Below are 21,351 nucleotides of genomic sequence, written 5' to 3'. Positions count from 1 at the left end.
TTGATGAAAAAATAAAATAAGTGGTAAGTTTGACAGCATGGATTCAAAAAGGGAGAGAGTTGGGTGACCAGTTGAAATACTATAGAAAAAAATCTATAAGGGAGGCAAAAAGGGTCTGAACTAGAATGATGGTGACAGTGAGAAAAGAGAGAAAAAGATAAATCTCAGAAAGGGATGGGAAGAATAGCATTACTGTGCTTCACTACACACTGCTTGTCCCCGCAAACACTGTGATTCAGCCAAATTGATCTTCTCTATTTCTTACAGAAAACAGTCCATTTTCTGTGTCTGGCTTTTGCACTGGCTGTAATGCACTCCTCACCTTTCCATCTCATAGTTTCTAGTTCCCATTAAGATTCACCAAAAGTGCTACCTTCTTCCTGAGGCCGTCACTGGGTAGAGAAATGCTTTGGGAGAAGACGATGAACTTGATTTTGAACAGTTGAGTTTCAGCACAGGGCTCTGCACATAGGAGTAAACAAACAATTAAATCTAATTTGTCAGTGTCAAAGGTTTCTCCTATGTCTTGAGGACCTCAAAGCAGGATCAGTTGTTTATAAAACCCAGCATGAACTCAACTACTCCCTTTTGAAACTTCCACAATCATAACCTGCAATATCCATCACCTAAAATGAAAGACCAAATGTCTAAGCAAAGGGCATCATGGTGGCATCAGATGGAGAGACCCTAAGGATTCTTCCTTTGCTTCGTTGTTTCTCTCACTGGAATGCTGATGGCCGGAAAAAGTCAGCCAAAGAGAAGAATAAGGTTCTAGTTGGCTAGTGCCTTTTGAATGCACCTCCAGTTTCTCACCACATGCTTAGCAGTCCAGAACCAGTCACAATAATGTCTTCACATGCTCCAAATTGCTCCAAGGTACTTCCATTATACATCATCATGGCTTTCCCAGAATCAGATTCTCCAGCCTTTTCAATATGGGGAATTGTGTCAATGGAGCACATTAGTTCCTCTTCATAAGGACTGGGCTCATTGGCCAGTCCCCCATTATACAATAATGAAATTTGCCTCATTAAAAGCAAAGTGACAGTGCAAAGGCTTGCCTAGAATGGAATTACAGCATATTGTATGATCAGGGTAGTATCTTGTATCAATAATCTTGTGTTGATATCTTGTGTCATAAGGGTTTCAAAGAATTTTATTGGGCTATGTTCGTAAATTATTATTTATTGACTCATTCATTGACTTACAAGATCTGGGCAGGGGAAAGGAGGAGTGTAATAACTAGGATTTATAGATTTGCCTAGTGCTTTACCTATGTTATCTCATTTGGTTCTTACAATAGCCCTTTGAGGTAGGTGCTGTTATGCCCATTTAACAAATGAGTAAAGCGGAGGTTAAGTGATGTGCTAGGGTATGAGGTAGGATTTGAATGCAAGTATTCCTGACTCCAAGCCCAGAACACTATCTACTGCCCCACCTAGCTGGGATTTAGTTGACTGCAAGCTCGATATGCATCAACAACGTAACATATTGCCCCCAATATTAGATTACATTAAGTAGGACATAATATATAGAATATAGGTGGTACTCTTGTGCTCTAAAATGGTTGAACTATACTTAGAGTACTGATTTCAGTTCTAGACACCAGGCTTTAGGAGTAGTATTAACAAACTGGATTATCCAGAGTAGGGAACACAGAACGTGAGGGTTCTTGAGGCTATGCCATAGGAAGATTGTTGAAGGAACTGAAGTGTTTAGCCCAAAGAAGAGGAGTCTTGATTGGAGAGGTGGAGGTGATGAAGAGGTTGATACATGATGGATGTCTTCAATTTTTAAAGGCATATCAAAATCAAAGAGCAATTTGATTTGTTCTTCTTGCCCCCAAAGAGAAAAACTAGGAGTCTCCTCCTTGAATGTTGCAAAGAGATAGCTTTAGACTAGATATAAAGAAAAACAATCCTAAAAGTTAGAACTATCCTAAAGTGAAACAGGGAAGTACTGATTTTGGAGACTAGGACATACTGATTTTTCCTCAGCTGGGGGTATTCTAGCAAAGAATAGATGATCACTTGTCAGGGATGTTATGGGGGGATTTCTTTTCAGTTACAGATTGGATTAGATGACTTTCTGAGCTCCCTCCGCACTCTGCATTTTGGCAATTCTGTGATATGAGATGATTAGTTGTAGTGAAGCATTCACCCATAGCCCCTGGATGGCAGTAAAGTGCAGATATTGAGAGGAATATATTTCTGCAAAATAATTATACACCAATCCCCAATGATTCATAAGTCTGTGTGAGGCAAGAGGAAAGAGCTTAAAATTCATTTCTGTTCTGTTTATTTAAATTTCATTTTATTTTATTGAAGTGAATAAGAAAGGAAGACAAGAAGAATAAATTCTGGTTCAGTTTTGGGACACCAATCAAAACTCATTGTAACAAATTCCAAAAGACTTCCATAAAAACTTTTATTACAGTAGAATTTTGTTTCAAGTATTGCCTGAAATAAATGAGCCATCTGATGGAGCTTTTTGGTCCTTTAATTTTGCAGATTTTTTTGCAATGTTGGCTGCAATTTTTTGCTTTTTACTTTTATTGTTTGATTTTCTAAACAATACACATAGATTGTTGTGCTTCTGTGAAAAGAAATCACAGCATCTGCTTCTGCTTACAGCTTCAATTCACTTCAGCTCAGTTCAACAAACATGCCTGCTATGAAAACAAAGACAATAAAAAGTCAGGGCCCTACCCTCCAGGAGTTTACAATTTAAAAGGGAAATAAGGCATATAAGCAATTAAATATAATATTAGTTAAAGGGAAAATTACATAGCATGGATCAAACAAAAATAGAGAGGCATGCAAGATTGAGGAGGGGGAGATTCCCTTTATTTTCAGAAGGCTGGGAAAGACTTCATTGAGCTTGTAGCCTCTAAGCTTGACCTTAGAGGAAAGGAAGAATTTCTACAAGTGATGATGTAGAAAGAATCCATTCCACAGACTGACAGGCATAGTCAATGCTCTTAAGTGGGAAAGGCCAGGACAAGTTCAACAAATATCTAATGACTCAGTTTTACTGGAATGTTGTTAGTTAAGGGGCATAGTGTGAATTAAAGCTAGAAATACAGGGAGCTCTGAATGTTGGAGTAAGGAGCTTATATTTTAGCCTAGAGGTAATGGTGAAACAATAAAGATTCCTAAACAGTGTATGATGTGGTCAGAAGAATCTATGCTTGTCCTTCACCAGTATTACCAAAATAAACCATGGTAGTATCTAGACTCAGTAGAGGAGAATTAGCCAAAGAACAGAGAGGAAAAAAGAAGCTTCTAAAATTTGCTCACCAAGAGAAACTAGGTGAGCTAGGAAAAGGTTCAGTTAATTAAATTCTGCTTAAGACATCCTCATAGATAACTGCTATGGATCACTTCTCTTTATGCAGTGGCTTTCCCAGGAAGCTGCCAATTGCCCATCAGTGCCCATTTCCTTTAATAAAGGAGAAAGATTGCTATAAACAAGTCTAACTCAAAAGTCCTCATCAACTAAGCCTCCACTGAATGAATTCAATGGGCAGGTTTCCTTGAATGTTGGCCATAAGAGGTATGAAAAAGGATGACAGAGAACTGAAAATTCTCACTTCCAGATAATATAGAGGGCAAGGGGAATTTTGCAGTGACCTGCAGAGAGTGTTTATAAATACAATGGTAATAGTTGATGTATGTTTTTTTTTTAACAAAGCATGTTATGCATTATCACATTTGACCCTTACTACAACCCTATGAAATAGATGTTACAGGTATTAATATTATTATCTCCATTCTACAAATGTGAAAACTGAGCCTCAGAGAGTTTAAGCAATTTTCCCATGGTTGCATAACTAGCAAGTTTAGAGACAGGATTTAAACCCAGGTCTCTTTTAACTCTGAGTTCAGGGCCCTTCCACCACACCATACTGCCTACCAAGTGTATGTTCACGACAAGTAATAGCTACATGTAACAATATGGTATAATGGATAGAGCACCGGACTTGGAGTCAGGAAAAGTTCGGTTTTAATACTCACTCAGACACTAGCTGTGTGATCCTGAACTGATCTTGAAGGTATTTCTAGAGATTATGAATTTCTGGTCAACACAGTGAAAACATTGGGTATACACGTTATAAGTCCATCTCTGGGCCTCAGTTTCCTTCTCTGTAAAATGAGGAAATTGGACTTGATGGCCTCTGAAGTCCCTTTCAGCTCTAAATCTATAATCTCTTATTCCTATATCTGTGTAAAATTCGTGTCAGTCTCTCTCCTAGTGAAGAAAAGTGAAAAGGTTGGCAGAATATCTCTCTTACGGTCATCATCGAGAATGAGGTTCTTTGAAAGCACAGAAGTGATTAAAAGTAAAAAAAAAATTAAAACAACAATGATTTGAAAAGACAGAAGGGAATCCTATCAGAAGGTTAGATATCAGAATAATGTGACATAGAAAAGAAAGAGAAGAAGGCAAACCATCGAGCACTTGGAGTTAAGTTATAGCTTCGTCTAAGTCATGGAGGCACTTCCCATAGAGGACTGAACTATACTTTCTCAGAAGAAAACAACTTCTTGTGCTGCAAGCAATGATGATGAGAATCCTTAGGTGCTGTTAAGAGAGAGGTTTTGTCTACTGACCGTCAGAGAAAGAAGACACAAGTAGTGGTGGCTGATAATACCCTGATAGGAGTATCCCCTATATAACCACCAATGTAGCATAAAATAGAAAAGCCTGATGTTTACTTAGGGAATATATCCAGTACATGATAGAGAGCCTCCTAATCATTACTTTTCTGGTGATTCACATGAATAAAAATGTGGCAGTAGTAACCCAAAAGGCATTTCTAGGGATTATGAAATCCAGGGAAAATATAAGCATTAGTGATAGGTCTCTCAGTGTTGCTGATTGAAGGTTGGGACTTCAGAAGAGAGAGACAGATTTGGAAAAAAAAAATGTATATCTAATATTGGTATTTGTATTTGTGGATAAAAGCTTAAACTATAGGAATGACAGGCCCTTAGCCAGGGATGGAGTACACCTAACAGTAGCTGGTGCCTTGGAGATGTAAGCAAGAGGACTTTAAATGAAAAAGGAAGGGGGAGGGGGAAACTGTTAACGTCTATCTGCCAAACTACATGTCACAAGAAGAGAGCAACAGAATAAAACAGTAGCATCTTAGGAAACAGTATCCAAGAAAAAAATATATATAATAAGAAAATCCGCAGCAAAATACAAATTTCAAAGCACTGATAAGCAAAATTAATTAAAGATCCCAATTCAAGCAGGAAAATTTGATGTCACAGATATCAACCCTGATACTTCATAGCTGAGATTCATACCAGGAATATGAGTATGGAAAGGTATAATTTATTCAAAAGGAAAATAGTAGAAAAAAGGTTTTACAATAAGCATAATAAAAGCATTATATACATGTAAGGAAAGCCAAGAACTCAATGTCATAAGCATGATGAGAGCATTTAGACAAAAATTAAATGATGATTTTTATTTAGTTTAATTCAATAAGCACCTACTACCTGTTTCAGGTATTCTAATATTACTAATCCTTCAAAAAAGATGAAGAAACCTGTGATTCTAGATTTGATTTTGACAAATAGAGATGAATTGGTTGAAGTAGAAATGATGGGAGAACCTTGGAAGGAACTGATCACCAAATTTTAGAACTCATGATAGAAAAGTCATGGGAAATCTGAAATGCCCCATAGTTCTGGGGAAATTAGATTTAAAAAGATTCAGAGAGAGGATGGGTTAGACTTTGTTTCTTAAAATTATTTAAGGAAGTTAGCCCAAGAGGGATGGGAAGACCTCCAGAATGAAATTCCATAGGTACAAACAAAAAGAAGTCACTGTGTCTATACAGAAAATTCATTATAGGATGATAGGTTTAGCACTGAAAGCGACCTTAGAAGCCATCAAGTAGAGTCAAGACTTGAATATATGGAGTACTTTCTATCATTAAAGATTGTCAGACACTGCAGTGGATTTTCAGGGAATCTTATGAAATATTCTTCTCCAAAGCCATTTAAAAATAAAATAGATCCTGATTGGTCTATCACACTTTAGGTGAACAAATCCATCATTCAGTTCATTTTTATTGGGCACTTAACTATGTGCAATGCTGTAGGGATGTGGTGGGATGCTTATTACTTTATTTTACATATATGCCATAGTCCCTCTTTATGAAATACAATATAACTAGATAATTGAATGGCAGCAGTCACCCTGGTTCACCCCCAAATAATCAATACTCATGCAGAACAGGGTGTCAGCATGCTCAGTTGCTGAGGAATGTTTCATCTACATCAACTTTGGAAGACATTTGGGAAAAAAAGAAAGCACCACTCACCAGTACCGCCTTAATCAGACCAGCCTTTTAAATAATAAAGTACAAGCTTGTAAGCAATATTTAAAAGTATTTCATAATTAAAGTAAGCATTTGAAAACAAGATTTCAAAATAAGCAAATACTCGTATGAGAAACTTTTTAGTTCAGTTCATTAGATATTTACTAAGTCCTAGAAAAAGGGTTCTTAACTTTTTTGTGTGTGCAATGGATCACTTTTTAGTTGAATTTTTTTAATGCACAAAATGAAATACACAGGATCAAAAGAGACCAATTACAATAATGTAGTTATCAGTTTTTTAAAATTTACAATACTATGTAAAGAATCCCTGCCCTAGATATTATGAAAGATACAAAGATGAATAAGACACGACACCCTCCCTTCGGGAAGATTACAATTTAGTTGAGGAGCTATATCTTTAGATGTATGTGAAAAGGGCTTCCCAGTATTTTGCCAGTGCTCTAAAGATCCAGTATGACTTCATTGTTCTTTTTCCTCCTAAGACATAACACCTGAGAGGGCAATAGACAGACAATGAAACAAAATAAAAGACATTATATTTGGATTGAAAGAGCTCTGGATCAAGAATCAGATGGGATCTGGGCTGAATCCCAGCTCTGCTGTTTACTACCTTTGTTATTTTGCTTAAGCTGCTTCATCTCTCTGGACCTCAGTTTCCTCATCTGTAAAATGAGAGAGTTTGACTAGATGGATGCTGTGGTTCATTATACCTTGATTTGTTATGACCTTAGGAAATATGCAGAGTTCTATTGTAGATCTTAAAAGGAAGATTTGCTTACTACTTGGCGATGGGGAGGGGAAATTTCTTGGAGAAATCCCAGATGTTCCCTCAAATACATATCAGAATTTTTTAAAACAAGATTTTCAAGTCAGAAGTCTCTTTACATCTGCCTCTGGTTGCTATATATTCAGGTATGAATGAAGTTATCTGACTTTGTCTAAGGCTGAGATTCTTTAGATATTGTCTAGAGTTATTCATCAACGAGTTAGTATTTATTTCTCCAGTTAGTTTATTCTCCTCTGTCCTGGGAGGTTAGGGTGACTTGCATCCACATGATATGACTTAAAGCTTGAAGACTTGTCTCAGAAAGGCTACAGCACACACTAATGTCAGGCCCAGACTTGTTGGCACACCCCATGCCTGCCTGGTCAAGAAGTAATCCATGAATTCTTGTTTGGATGGCATATGTTTGGTCCTCTGCATCCTGTTGTCTGGTACCAATTAGTGCCTGAATCATAGTCCCTATATCCTGTTATTTGACAGTAGCAAGATTTGATTTACTCAAATACAAATCCAGATGCCCAGAACAAAAAGGCAAAAAAGTCCTCTTGTCTTCATTAGCCTAGAGATCATTGAATGTGCCAGATAATGACCTAATATAGGGCAGGCATGGATAACATACATGAAATGAAGGGCTCCTTGCAAACTGGACAGGCACTACCTTTAGCAACGATCTGGAGCCTCACAAGCATATCTTCCTTAATGAGATGATGATTCAGGAAGCGGCATAAAGAGGGGGACTGGATCGGCCACCTCCCATCTTTATGGGGGTTATTGAAGAGTACTCATGACTACACAAGGCTCCTTCAAACCCTAGAGTCAGGAAGTCTAGGGTTCAGGGGCAACTATTGGATTCATGGGGTTTAAACGCCTGTGTATCCTTTATTTTCTGTCTCCATTAAGTGATTTAACCATTATGGAAAATGTGCTATAAAATTCTTTTTCCACTAACTTAGAAATTATATTATTTATTTCAATGTGAACCCACTCTTCTCTCGCTGTTTTTAGCTTAAAACCTTTTGACATAATTTCCCACTCTCTCCTCCATTCTCCCAGTCTCTGAGAAAGAGGTAAGCCTTCTCTTTGGCAAGAGCAACCTCTCTACCTGTGTATTGGTCCCACACCCTCCAGTCTTTCCCATCAGACTGCATCCTTAATTGTTCCCTCCCTCTTTTGAATCTTCAAACTCTATCTACTGATTCCTGCACAAGTTCCAGCCTTAAAAAAAAGCTGTCTAGTCTGTACATCCCCTTAAGCTGTCTTCCTATATCAGTCCTCCATTTCTCAGCCAAACTCCTTTTAAAAGTTCTCTGCATCCTCTGACTCCACTTCTCATACTCACCCTCCAGCCCTTTTCATTGTGGCTTCAGACCTCATCTCACAACTGAAACTGCTCTCTCCAAAGTTAGCAGTGACCTCTTCGTTCCAAAGTCTGATAGTCCTTCTTTCATTCTTCATCCTTCTTGACCTATCTGTTCCATTTGACACTATTAACCACTCTCTTCTTACGTGCTCTCTCCTCTCTGTGATATTACCTGTTCTCTCCTACCTGACCACTGCTTCTAAGTGTCCATTGCTGGGGTGTTCCCCAAGATTCTGTCCTAGACCCTCTTCTCCTCCTACATTCTCTTGGTGGCCTCATTGGCTCCCATGCATTTGACTATTATCTTTGTGAAGATGACATATATTTACATATAGCTATATATATATATTTATATATATACATATGTGTCCATATCCACATATATATAAATGTATGTATATGTGTGTGATTTGCATAGGGAAATAGTTCATATACACATATATCTGTATTTATATGTATAAAACATATATGTACAAAAACACATATGTATACATGGATGGATGGATGGATGTCCAGCCCTCAGCTCTCCCATGAGCTTCAATACTGCATCACCAGTTGCCTATTAGACATTTCAAACTGGATGTCCCCTAGGTATTCCAAATGTCCAAGAGCATTCATCTTTCCCCAAAAAACCCTCTCTATTCCAAACTTCCTCATTTTTGTTAAATGCACAGCCATCCTTCCAGTTTCTCAGGTTTTTAACTAGTACCTGTACCTCACTCTTCCTTACCCCACATATCCAATTACTTACCAAATCTTTTTCTTTATACCTCCACATCTCTCATGTCGAACCCCTACTCTCCATTCACACAGCTACTACTTCAGTTCAGGCCCTTATTACATCTTGCCTAAATTATTGCTCCTATGTTTGTATCCCTGTATGCTCCTAATTGGTATCCCTGCCTCACATCTCAGATCATTCCCACACATCCTAAACAATGCTATCAAAGCGATTTTCCTTAAGCATAAATCTGTTCACGTTACACTCCTGCTCAATCAACCCTGTTGGTATTCAGTCATTTCAGTCATGTCCAACTCTCCATGACCCCATTTGGGGTTTTCTTGGCAAAGATACTGGGATGGCTTCCCGTTTCCTTCTCCATATCATTTTACAGATGAGGAACCTGAGGCAAACAGGATTAAATGACTTGCCCAGGGCCACACAGCTAGTAAGTGTCTCAGGCCAGATTTGAACTCAGGAAGATGAGCCTTCCTGTCTCCAGGCCCAGGCACTCTATTCACTGCATGCCCTAGGTGCCCCAATCAACCCTAATGGCTTTTCATTGCCCCTAGGACAAAATATAAAATCTTCTTTTTACCTTTTTAAGCTCTTCTCAACCTGGCTACAAGTTATCTTTCTTTCTTTATTGACTAATACTGTCCCACCTAAACTGTAATATACGGAGACTGACCTCTCTGTTCCTCACAAAAGCGCTTCTCCATACTCCCTTCTCCCTACTTTTCCACTGGCCATCCCACATACTAGATTGTACTCTCTCCTTTCCTCATAAAGTTCCTCTCTTCTGTTAACACGCAGCTTAAGCACTGCCTTCTGCATGAAGCCTTTCTTTATCCCCCAGCTACTGGTGCTCACCCTCTCAAACTATCAAGTATTTAAATACAAGAGAGGCAGTTATTGGCTCACTGGCTTGAGCGCTGGGCCTAGAGTCAGCAGGACCTAAGTTCAAAGCCAGTCACAAACATTTAGTGTTTGTGTAACCCTCTGCTTGCCTCAGTTTTCTCAACTGTAAAATGAGGATAATTACAGCACCTACTTCTTATTTTTTAAAAAGAGCTTAGCACAATGCCTGGCACATAGTATGTACAATATAAATGTTTATTCTTTTCCCTTCTCCTCTTGCAAATATTTTCTGCCTTTTTGTATTTATTTTCTTTATGTTTGTGCTGTATGTATTTATAATGTACTATAATGATTGTTTCATTCTTTGAACTTGAATCCCCAGTGAATTTACCTGGACCAGAGTAGACACTTAAAAAATTTTTGCTGATTCATTGATTGATTGGTTAATGTAGCTACTATCTTTTCATTCTGCTATTAATCTTCTTCAGCAATATGTGCATACATCTTTCCCCTTTTTTCTTATCTGTCTGCCTGTTTTCATCTAATCAGGAATATGTTTTGGCAGTGATCTGGTTGTCTTGATAACTCCTGAGATCTTTGACATTTAGGATAAAGTCAAACATTCTGTTTCCTCTCTGTTCCACCCTTCTCACCTCCCCTCTCCTCCCTGGTCAAGAGAACATTTTCACACATGTACTATTTGAGCAATTCTGGCCTTTTATTAACTAAAAGGCAAACTCACAATACTCATGGAGCAGTAGATTAGGCATCTCTCCATGTGTAGCCAATCAGAAAACTACTGCTGGTGTCTTGGGCACAATGCCAGAGAGCAAGTGAAGTCTCCACATGTGGCACAGTGTCAACTGAAAAGTGTAGAGGACTCCAAGGAAAATACACATAGCACAGTCCCCCTCCTCAATCTCCCTGTTGTCCTTGCCTACTGGAAGCATTAAAATTATATGCATACAGGCTATTCCAAAAGTCTTGGCACAGTTTTAAGTTTTAAAGCTTAAAACTGCACCAAGACTTTTGGGACACCCTGTTCATAAATATGTAATATGTATGTATGTATGCATGTATGTATAAAAACATTCATACACAGAGATATTTGGGAAGAGAGAGGAGAAGAAGAAGACGATGATGACAGTGACGATGACAAAGAGGAGGGGAGGAGGAAGAAGGGAGAGACAGGCATTTTAATTTGGGGTAAATTCAGTTTCATTTATGGATTACACTCTCTGGAGTTTATTTCTTTCTCTTATAACCTTAGACTTATGGAGAATGCTGTTCCAGCCAGCCCAGTACTGGATGTTCTGTTGCATTTATTCCAGACTAGTTCTACTCCCCCCACCCCACCCCACCCAGTGTTACTCAAATTATTATATCACCAAGGCTAGCACATTAAAATTGTTTTCTGAATCAAGAAAGATGATTTTTAACAAAAAAAAAAACATAGTGAAAAGAATATTCAGTTTGGAGAGAAGCCAATGAGAACAGGGAAAATATAACATCTAGGACAACTATAACAGCCAGTGACTTTCAGCATGCAAGAAGCAGGAAGGGACTTCCTCCTTTAATAATGAATTAAGTGTGGTTCATAAGCTCCTTCTCCCTCCCCTTGAAGATGTCTTATGGGACATCTGTCCACAGTATGGGAATGGGAATCAGTTCACAGTATAAAGACACAAGTCCACAACTGGTGGTTCTCATAGCCTCCAGGGATATGAGAGCTTCAGAGACAAATCACCCCACATGTTCCTATTCTTCAAGATGGACACTCAAATGGATCTATAATCTCAGTCATTTGAATGTTTCTTCCAAGGATGCATATTACAACCACCGTCCAACTCTTTTCCATGTTGTCTCATGAATTCACTGTAAGGGCTCTTCCCAGCATCCTAGGAGCCTGCCTCACATTCCCTGGACATCAGGAGGTTACTAATGGTACTCTTGGGTTGTCTGCTTTCTACCTTACACTATTGCTATGTGATCAGCCCATTGTCTTTTCCAACCACATGCTGCCCTGATAATATCCTTAACTCCAGGTGTTCCACAAAATTCTTTATTTTTTACATGTTACAGCCTATGTAGAACCACCATGTGCTGCTCTATTTGATACTTGCTTTTAATTCTCAAAGATGATAGCATTTGAAGACTCATAGCCATGCAACAGCAGTGGAGATTTATTAGTTGTTAAAATATGGGCCTTTGTTCTGGGAGAAGTTGGGATAATTAAAGGTGCTTCATAGTTTCCTGAGACCAATACAGTCTGCTTTTTTCCTCCTATTAATTTCTAGGCCCAGTTCATTATCCATTTTTATGGTCTGACCCAAATGTTTATATTGATGGACAAGCTCTACAGGTTGTTGATCCACATGCATATCAATAGATATTCTTCACCCACTTGGTTTTTCAGAACTGAAGAAATTAGTGAAAGTGTATGTAGACTGGGTCCAATACACATTTGTGTTACAAAATCTTAACTGGGTACTCTCCACAGCAAGGTAATCCCTTTACATCTCCATAATTGGTTCACTATATCACTCACCACAAAGGCTGTCCCAACCCTGTTCATGCTTCTTCAACCTCCCCACCACCACCACCATGACACTCCTTACCTCCCCTATCAACTGAGGACTTTGCTTCATACATCTCTGAAAAGAAAACCGAGACCATTCACTGAGAGGACCCTCTTCTTCCTTCCTCCTCATCTCATATCACTCAGATGTCTTCCCCCCTTATCTTCTCCATCAGTATCTCACATGAAGAGGTGGCCCTTCTTGTCAAGGCAAACCCTTTTACGTGTCACATGATCCCATTCTATCCCATCTTCTCCAGCAGATTACCCACACTATCATCCCTACTATCTTGATAACCTTCAATCTTTCCCTGTCTGCATATAAATACTCCAATCCCCCTACATCTTTAAAAACCCCTCTCTTGATCTGATCATACCCAAGACTTATTATTTTTATTCTCCTCCCCTTTAGGGATAAACTCCTTGAGAAAGTTGTATACATTTGCTACCTGTACTTTCTCTCTGCAATCTGGTCTTTCTCATCTTCTGGCTGTTTATTCCCCTTCATATACTCTATGATCCAGGTACACTAGCTTTCTTGTTCCTTGCACATCACACTCTATCTCCTGATTCTACACCGTGCCCCTTTACTTGCTGTCCCACACCTGGAATGGCATCATTCCTTCCCTCTGCCTCCTGGTTTCCTGATATCTTTCAGGAAGCAGTTCAAATCCTACCGTTGGTATAAATCCTATCCCAGTCCTCCCATTTGCCCCTCTCCCTACAATGTTAATGCCCTATCCTTGGGATTACTTTTCATTTATTCTGGATATACTTTATATGTATAATTTTTTGCATGTCTCCCCAATTAGAATATAAGATCTTTGAAGTCAGGGACCATACATTTCTTTGTTTCCCCAGTGATTAACACAGCAGCTAGAATATCATGAGCCCTAAGTAAATTCTTGTTGACTCACTCATTTACTCCCTCACTGGTTACACCATATTCATTTGAATAGTTACAGATATTTCCCAGGAGGCTTTGAAATGTTCTAGCGCTTGATGTAACCAGTATGATATCATCCACAAACTCTTTACCATCCATAGAGAATTCCTCTGCAACTTAGAGTTATCCTTAGATCTTCCTCATCCCAGAGGCACAAGTTCCTTCAGTGAGCAGAGGTTTTCTTATTTTGTGCTTTCACTGATATTTATAATCAGAGTGGTGAAACATGATCTGTTGTGTCTTTCAGTGAATCTTGAAGAATTTTGAAATATGGATGGGAGATTTATTGTTAGAAAAGATGATATTTTATTCCAGCAAATCACAAACAATAAAAACAATGGGATTTTGCATACTTTTTAATCATTCTTTTCCAGTTGTTTTCAGTCGGGTCTGACTCTTCGTGGCCTCATTTGAGGTTTTCTTGGCATATCGATGTGGCTTGCCATTTCCTTCTCCTGCTCATTTTACAGATGAGGAAACAGAGGCAAATAGGCTTAAGTGACTTGCCCAAGTTCATACAGCTAGTAAGTGCCTGAGGCCAGATTTAAGTTTAGGAAGATGATTCTTCCTGACTCTAGGCCCAACACTCTATCCACTGTACCATCTAGCTGCCATTTTTAATCAATAATGTGATAACAAAATTGTGACTCATTGAGGAAGATCACTTGCAAAAGTCTGCCTGTTTCCTACTAATGACCTCACTGAGAATCCCCTAAATGTATGTGTAGGCTATTCTCATAAAAAATAAAAAATTCTCATTAAAAATTCTTATTTAAAAAAGATAGTTAAGAAGGATGTAAAATAGTTGTTGATAATCTCTTGGTCTCCTTTTTTATATTAATAAGATCTGATATTTCTTTCATGTTTTGGGCACTAGCTTAGTCCTCCTTTCAGTATACTTGGTCTAACTCACTCTTTTTTGCTATCTTTTCTCTTTAGTGACATTTCACCTTCCTCTAAAAGAAGGCTTCTTAAACTTTTCCCACTCATGACCCCTTTGTACCTTCTGGCAGCATTCATTGGTATTGTGCGGCCTGAGGGTATTGGCAGTGCAAAGTGAACATGCTTTGTGTTCAGAACTAAGGCTGCAGTGAAGTTGTGTGATGCAACATGGGCAAGCACTGCCAAAAACACTTCAGATGTGTTTGATTTTTAATTAATTTTTGGTCATTGCAAGTTTTGAAATCTTTTACTGTTGTCAAATTTTTCACAACCCACAGTTTAAGAAGCACTGCTCTCAAAGGACCTTCCAGGATTGTGTTGTTAGAATCCATATAATATAGTTCTACTTCTTGATGGTGAAAATAATTATAAATATCTTTGCAGATCTTTTCCATTTTTCTACTGTTTGTTTAAATCCTTCCATTTTCATCCTTAATAGCCCTCAGGATGACTGTTCTTAATTGCAGCTCTTGCTAAGTTTTCTTTTAGGTGGCTTTGCCCTCTATTGCTTCTCTCTGTTTTATGAAATGATGTAGTGTTCATAATATTCCTTCTTTATAAGATTTTATAAATTAGTTTATAGTCTAAACCAGTGTTTCATTCATCTTTCATCTTTCTCCACTTGGCAAGTGCCAAGGTGGGGGGGAGGTCTGTGACTTGGAAGTGAGATGAAATCTTAGCTCAAGCAAGCAGAGAAATCTCTTACCCAAGAACTCGACTTTTAGGGGGTCCCTGGAGATGCAGATGCTGGGATTCAAGGGACTTACTGGGGTGTCAGCAGTTTCTACATTCATGTGTCTCTGGGGGTTTCCATTACCTATTCACTGTCCTTGCCTTGCTTCTTCTCCCCTCCCATCTTCTCCCTCTTAGCAGTCTTCTTGGGCTCTCTCCACTAATCAAGAGTCACATCTCTCTCCATATATACAGCATACAGTGTGTCCTTCAGAGAGCTGTTCTTCCGGGAACCACCCAACCTCCCTACTCCCCTGGGCAAGGGTGAAGCTATACTCCTCCCCTGGGCTGAAGCTTTTTTGTACTTTCTTTCAAAAATCAGCTGGGATAACACATAACTCTGCAGCAGGAATACAACATCAGCATTTTAAACAACAAAACTAATTTTCCTGGTGTCCTAGGTAACCAACCTACAAAAAGAAAACAAATATACATTAAAAGTACGTGCAATAGACATGGCACTTAACAAACCATCATCTGAGAGAGCCCTTCTGTGACAATATGCTTAAAATACATGTAAGACATAGTACACGAACCCCTCAAGTGTACTTTCATATCTAGAGTATATAGCAAATAATTACAAATGCCAGAGCAAACACAGTGCAGCTAGCTAACAAAACAAAGCTAACTAGCTATAATAACAATACTATCCATAGGCCTGTATAAAATGTACAGTCTAGCTATTAACTTTAGCATATCACACAGAAACAATGAACAAAGCAGACATTGTCACATCATAAGCAAAATATAATATATAGTCTAATCAACATAGCAGAAAAACACTCAAACATACAGTAATTTTAACATGTGCAGTAATAAATATATACAGTTGGCTACAAGGCACGCCTCTGTTTGGCTTTTAAAGCCCTTTACAACCTGGTCTCCTCCTATCTTTACAGTCTCAGTACACCCGCTTTCCCCCGCGTCCTCTATGATCTGCTGATGCTGGCCTCCTTAATTTTCCTCACAAAAAAACACCCCATCTCTGCACTCTGCATTTTCACTGGCTGTTCCTATAGGCCTGGAATGCTCCACTCCTCACCTCCACCTCCTGGCTCCCCTGACTTCCTTCAAATCTCAGCTAAAATTCCATCATCTTCAACAAGCTTTCCTGCTCCCGCTTAATCTTAGTGCCTTTCCTCTGAAATTATATGAAATATGTATATTTCCTATTTGTGCATACTTGTTTTCATGTTGTCTCCCCCTTTAGACTGTGAGTCCCCTGAGAGTGGGTCCTATTTTTTGCCTTTCTTTTGTATTTCCAGCTCTCTGCACAATACTTGGAACATAGTAGAAGGTTGAAAAATGTCTGTTGACTTCTTAACTTGTCCCCTGAATACATGTGTAACTATTCTTCAGAATCACCTGTAATAACATAAGTTCGTGACTTTTCTGATGGGTCTAGCTCCTTTATCACAGGCTGATATCTGCTCTTATTACTCAGTCAGTAGCTGATACAGGCTGACCATTAGGATCCTTATAGATTTATTTATCTAAACCCAGGCTGACAGCACAGACAGTTTGGCTCTCTGTATATTTCTGCTTTGTGGGTTGTATCATTTTATCTTCACAACAACCTTGTGAGGTAGGTGCTATTGTTATTCACATTTTACAGATAGGGAAACTGAGGCAGGCAGTGGTTAAGTGCCTTGTCCAGTGGTACACAGCTAGTAAGTCAGGCTTCTAGAGTAGCAATTGTAACAAAGAAAGGCTTGCCTCTGTGTTTAGTTCACTTGCTCTATGTACGTATGGTATTCGACAGCCTTGGGTGCAGTCTCTATTAGCGTTTCCAAAGTCTCCTGGCACTCTAGGAGTGTTGTCTCTTTCCATATATATACAGCATTCAGTGTCACAGTGTCCTTCAAGGAAATACCCAAGTCCATCTGGGGTATCTTGAGCACTACAATACAAAATTCTCAAATATACCATCAAATGATTTTTGGTGTTGCCTTTGAGTATACAATAAAACTCCTCCTGCTACTTCCTTTGTTTTTCTCTCCAAGGAGAGCCTGAGAGGCATTCTTCAATTTAGTTTCAACTTGCTTCTTCTGTTTTCATTTACAGCAAGAATGTCAAGATTGATATGATTTGTTCTTCCAGTACAGGGTTTATTTACTTGGAATCCACATTCCCAAGGACTTGAAGATAGACTTCAGGAGATCTGGAAAGCTATTTTTTAAAATATTTTGATAAACTATATTTCAATAAAAATTATTTGCCTTTGTAAACCTGTGGATTTTATTTGTGGATTTAAAATCATGATTTTCAGAAGGGGTCCACAGGCCTCATTCACCCAACCGACAAAGTGGAACAGGACACATTTTAGGAGTATATATATCCATTTATTGGTAATTAGACAAGGAGTTCACATTTACAGCATTAGCAACCCAGTGAAAGTTTAAAGATAGTCTAAAAGTTGTGAATCTTAACCCTCTCTTGCCCCTTTTTCACCACCCTGGCACTTTCACTTTAGAAACCAGTGGGGACCACCCAGGACTAAAAGGCCATTAATATCTTTCTTTGTTTCTTGGGTTGCCATGACCAAAGAATTCACCACATATCCTCCACCCCACCCCATCCTGCTCCATACTGGTAATCAACCTCTCCTTACTTAGCTAGGCTGCTTTTCAGAAAGCATTACCAAAATCATTGTTGAAACCTTTCCAGCATGGTAAGACCTGCCTGAGCTCCATGACTAGGCCCTCAGGAGTCAGGATTTACCTTCTTTTATAATGAGGGACTTGGTGGAGGAAAAGGCCAACTAATGTCCTGAAAACATGAAGCTTATGATCAAAACCTCTTCTTTATCTTAGCTAATGTATATAAAACCATAAATTTAAGAATAAAACAATCATAAATTCATAGATCTAGAACTGGAAGGGGTCTTGGAGGGCATGTACTCCAGCCCTTTCATTTTGCAGATGAGGAAACTGAGGCCCAGAGAGGCAGTGACTTGTGAAAAAGCCTCCAACTAGTAAGCAAAAAAGAACAACTGTCCTATTTCATGTTTTCCACAAGAAGATGAAAAATGTAAGACATCATATCCGCCTCTGAGAGCTATATGAGGCAAAGCATTTACACATAAAAAGATAACTAGCAATAGGAGGTCATATATGATGTGTCAAATGAGTCGTACAATGAAAGATGTCATCCTTTGATCCGATGATAACAGCAGCCAAATTTTTCCTTGGGAGATGTAAATGCTTTACCAAGGAGAATTTTTATTTATCTTCTATCTTCTCCCTAAAGTTGGGTTTTGCAAGTTTTTTTTTTCTTTTCCTTCCTTAGCCTCTAACCTATTCCTACCACCAAAACAGCAAGGCCAGGTAGAGGGGAAGTGACTTATTTTTTTCTCCATTTCCCCATCCCTACCATATTATGTTCTGGAAAATTGCATCACTCCAGTTCTCATTACCAAGAACATGTTTCCCAGCTCCTCTCTCTCTGTGAGACTAAATACTTGAAAATTATTATTAGGTCTAAAGAGAGGTAATACTTTGAATGCTAATGATATAAAAAAGCCAAAGGGAACCATATTTGGCAAGGTTCCTAAAAGAAGACCAAGTCTCCAGTATTGTAGGCAAAGTGTTTTCTGTCTCAGAACCAAATATTGGACACTTCATCAATCTAGCCTAACCCCACTGACAAGAGCAAGTGCCAGAAACCAGTGAGGAAGGAAGTCATCTGCCAAGTCCAGGGGTAGATAATTAGTAAATCGAAGCCATTTTTGATTTACCCAGGCAAAACAATAGCTTGACCTCCAGTCTCAAGGAGATACATCTATAGCCACAGGTGAAATGAGAGCATCCGGTTTCCAAGGTTTAAACAGTGATGTAATCCCCACAGGAAGACTTGATTCCAGAGCAAGATAACCACACACTCTTTTAAAAGTTTTTCTTGCTTTTTTTTTCTTCTTTTCCCACAGCTTGATCATTACTCTCCAGTGAGCTACAGCCTGCCAAGTTCATCTGACACGCTGTTCAATTCTCCTAAGTCTCTCTTTCTCGGAAAAGTGATAGGTAAGCCTTCTGTTTATTTAAGAATTTTTTTAAATATTAAGAATAAAAATAATTGTTATAGACAAGGCTCACAATACTGAATTTGGATTTCAAAAGTTATATGGTTTTTTTTTTCTCAGAGACCAAAAAATCATGTCTTTTCCACAATGAGAAAATTGAATAAGTCTTGCATGGTGTGCCCCATGGTACAAAAGAGAAAATATGTTGGCTTGCTGGTTGTGTCTGCTATATGATCTCACCCACCCCTTTTCTTTAACCAATAGTAGCCTAGATTTGGGCTTGCAATAGAAGTTTCTGGGTCAAAAAGTAATATGCTGGCAAAAATGTGGAATTTCCCCTCTTTCCCCCAGGGTAGCAGAATGTTGTTACCATTTTTTTTTTTGCCATTACCTATTTTGTTTCCTTTTAAGTGAATTGAAAGAGAGACAAGATGAAGTGGACTATAAGCTTTCCGTGAACTTCGGCAGGGTATTATGGCAGCCAAAAAGGTGAATGTAGTCTTGGGCATGACTGGAAGGAGGAAGGTGGTCAGGCAAGAATATAGCAGCACTGTCAAACCACATCTGGAAATGGTGTGTTCAATTCTGGAAGGATATTGATAAAGTAGAAGGTATCTGGCAAAGAACACCTAGGACAGTAAAGGGTCTTCATCGTGCCATGTAAGGATGAGGTAAAGGAAACTGAGGAAGAAGCTGTAGAGAGGGCACATGATGCCTCGCTTCAAGCATCTGAAGGGCTATTTTGTGCTTGGCCTCAGGTGGCAGCACCAGGAACAATGGGTAGAAGTGGTAAGAAAGAAAATTCAGGCTTGATGTAAGAAAAAATTGCTAAGAAGTAGCAATACCGAAATGTGAAACAGGCTGCCTCAGGAGACCGTGGGTTCCCTTTCATTGAATATCTTTTGGAAGAGGTTAAATGACTGATTATTAGGTGTGCTATTGAGCAGGGGTATCAAACACACGGCCAGAGTGGCACTCAGCTGCCAACACTCCCGAGTGCTGTCAAACCAGATTAATTATAGTAGCTAACATTTATACAGTGCTTATTATGTGCCAGAATGTTAAAAATGTTATCTCATCTCTTAGTGTCCTAAACACTTTGCAAATATTATCTCATTTGATCCTCACTACAAACCAGGGAGATAAGTGCTACTATTAACCCCATTTTACAGATTAGGAAACTGGAGGTGACATAGGTTGAGTGACTTGCTCAGGATGACACAGCTAGTAAGTGATAGAAGCTAGATTTGAACTCAGGTATTCCTAAATCCATGCCCAGTGTCTACCCACTGTACCACCATTTGAGAACTATTTAGCAAAATAAATAAAAATATAATAAAACATAAAGGGTATTAATTTGTAGTTTTCTAAGTCATTCTGTGACTCATGGGGGTCCCTTTCTAATTGAGTTTGAGACCATTGCAATAGAGGAAATTCTTTTTTTCTTGTTCATGTGTGGTTTGGATTGATTGGACTCTGAGGTGTCTTATAAATCTGTGATTTTTGTAATTCTATGAAATTACAGTGTCCCAAAAGTTTTAGGGGCAGTTAGGTGGTACAGTGGATAGAGCATTGGCCCTGTAGTCAGAAGGACCTGAGTTCAAATCTGATCTCAAACACATAATACTCACTAGCTGTGTGACTCTGGACAAGTCACTTAACCCCAATTACCTCACCAAAAAAAAAAAAGTTTTAGTGCAGTTTTAAGCTTTTATAAGCTTAAAAATGTTTGCATAAGCTTATTTAATTTAAGATTTAATAAGGTTTAAGGTACACTAAAACTTTTAGAACATATTGTGTAATTACACTTATCCCTTCCACACAGCGACTTTCCCCATCACGGTTTCAATATATTATGGATTGGCATGAGAAATTAAATGGGAATTTTGGGGGAGTTTTGCAGAAGCTTCAGATGACATGCAAAGGCCAGCAGACGACACAGTTTAGAAACTCAGAAATGCATAAAATATATGTATAGTATTGTATAATATCGACCCAAATTTTATAATAAGGTACTGTAAACAACCCAGAAAAGAAAAAGAAAAAAATTC

At 38.6% G+C, this 21,351-nt stretch overlaps 1 protein-coding gene across 1 annotated transcript in view; it reads left to right on the top strand.

Moving 5' to 3' along the window:
• The window catches only part of CNTNAP2 (contactin associated protein like 2), a 2,649,987-nt gene that overhangs the window by 2,491,938 nt on the left and 136,698 nt on the right, over positions 1-21,351 (top strand). Inside the window, exon 21 of the mRNA XM_027856858.1 lies at positions 19,208-19,301. Within this exon, the coding sequence (XP_027712659.1) occupies positions 19,208-19,301 (94 nt within the window). The remainder of the gene's footprint in view (positions 1-19,207; positions 19,302-21,351) is intronic.

This window comes from Vombatus ursinus, unplaced genomic scaffold (genome assembly GCF_900497805.2).
Source record: "Vombatus ursinus unplaced genomic scaffold, bare-nosed wombat genome assembly UNPS02011649.1, whole genome shotgun sequence".
Lineage (NCBI taxonomy): Eukaryota > Metazoa > Chordata > Mammalia > Diprotodontia > Vombatidae > Vombatus > Vombatus ursinus.
The sequence above is the reverse complement of the archived record's forward strand: the minus strand, read 5'-3'. Positions and strand labels throughout refer to the sequence as shown.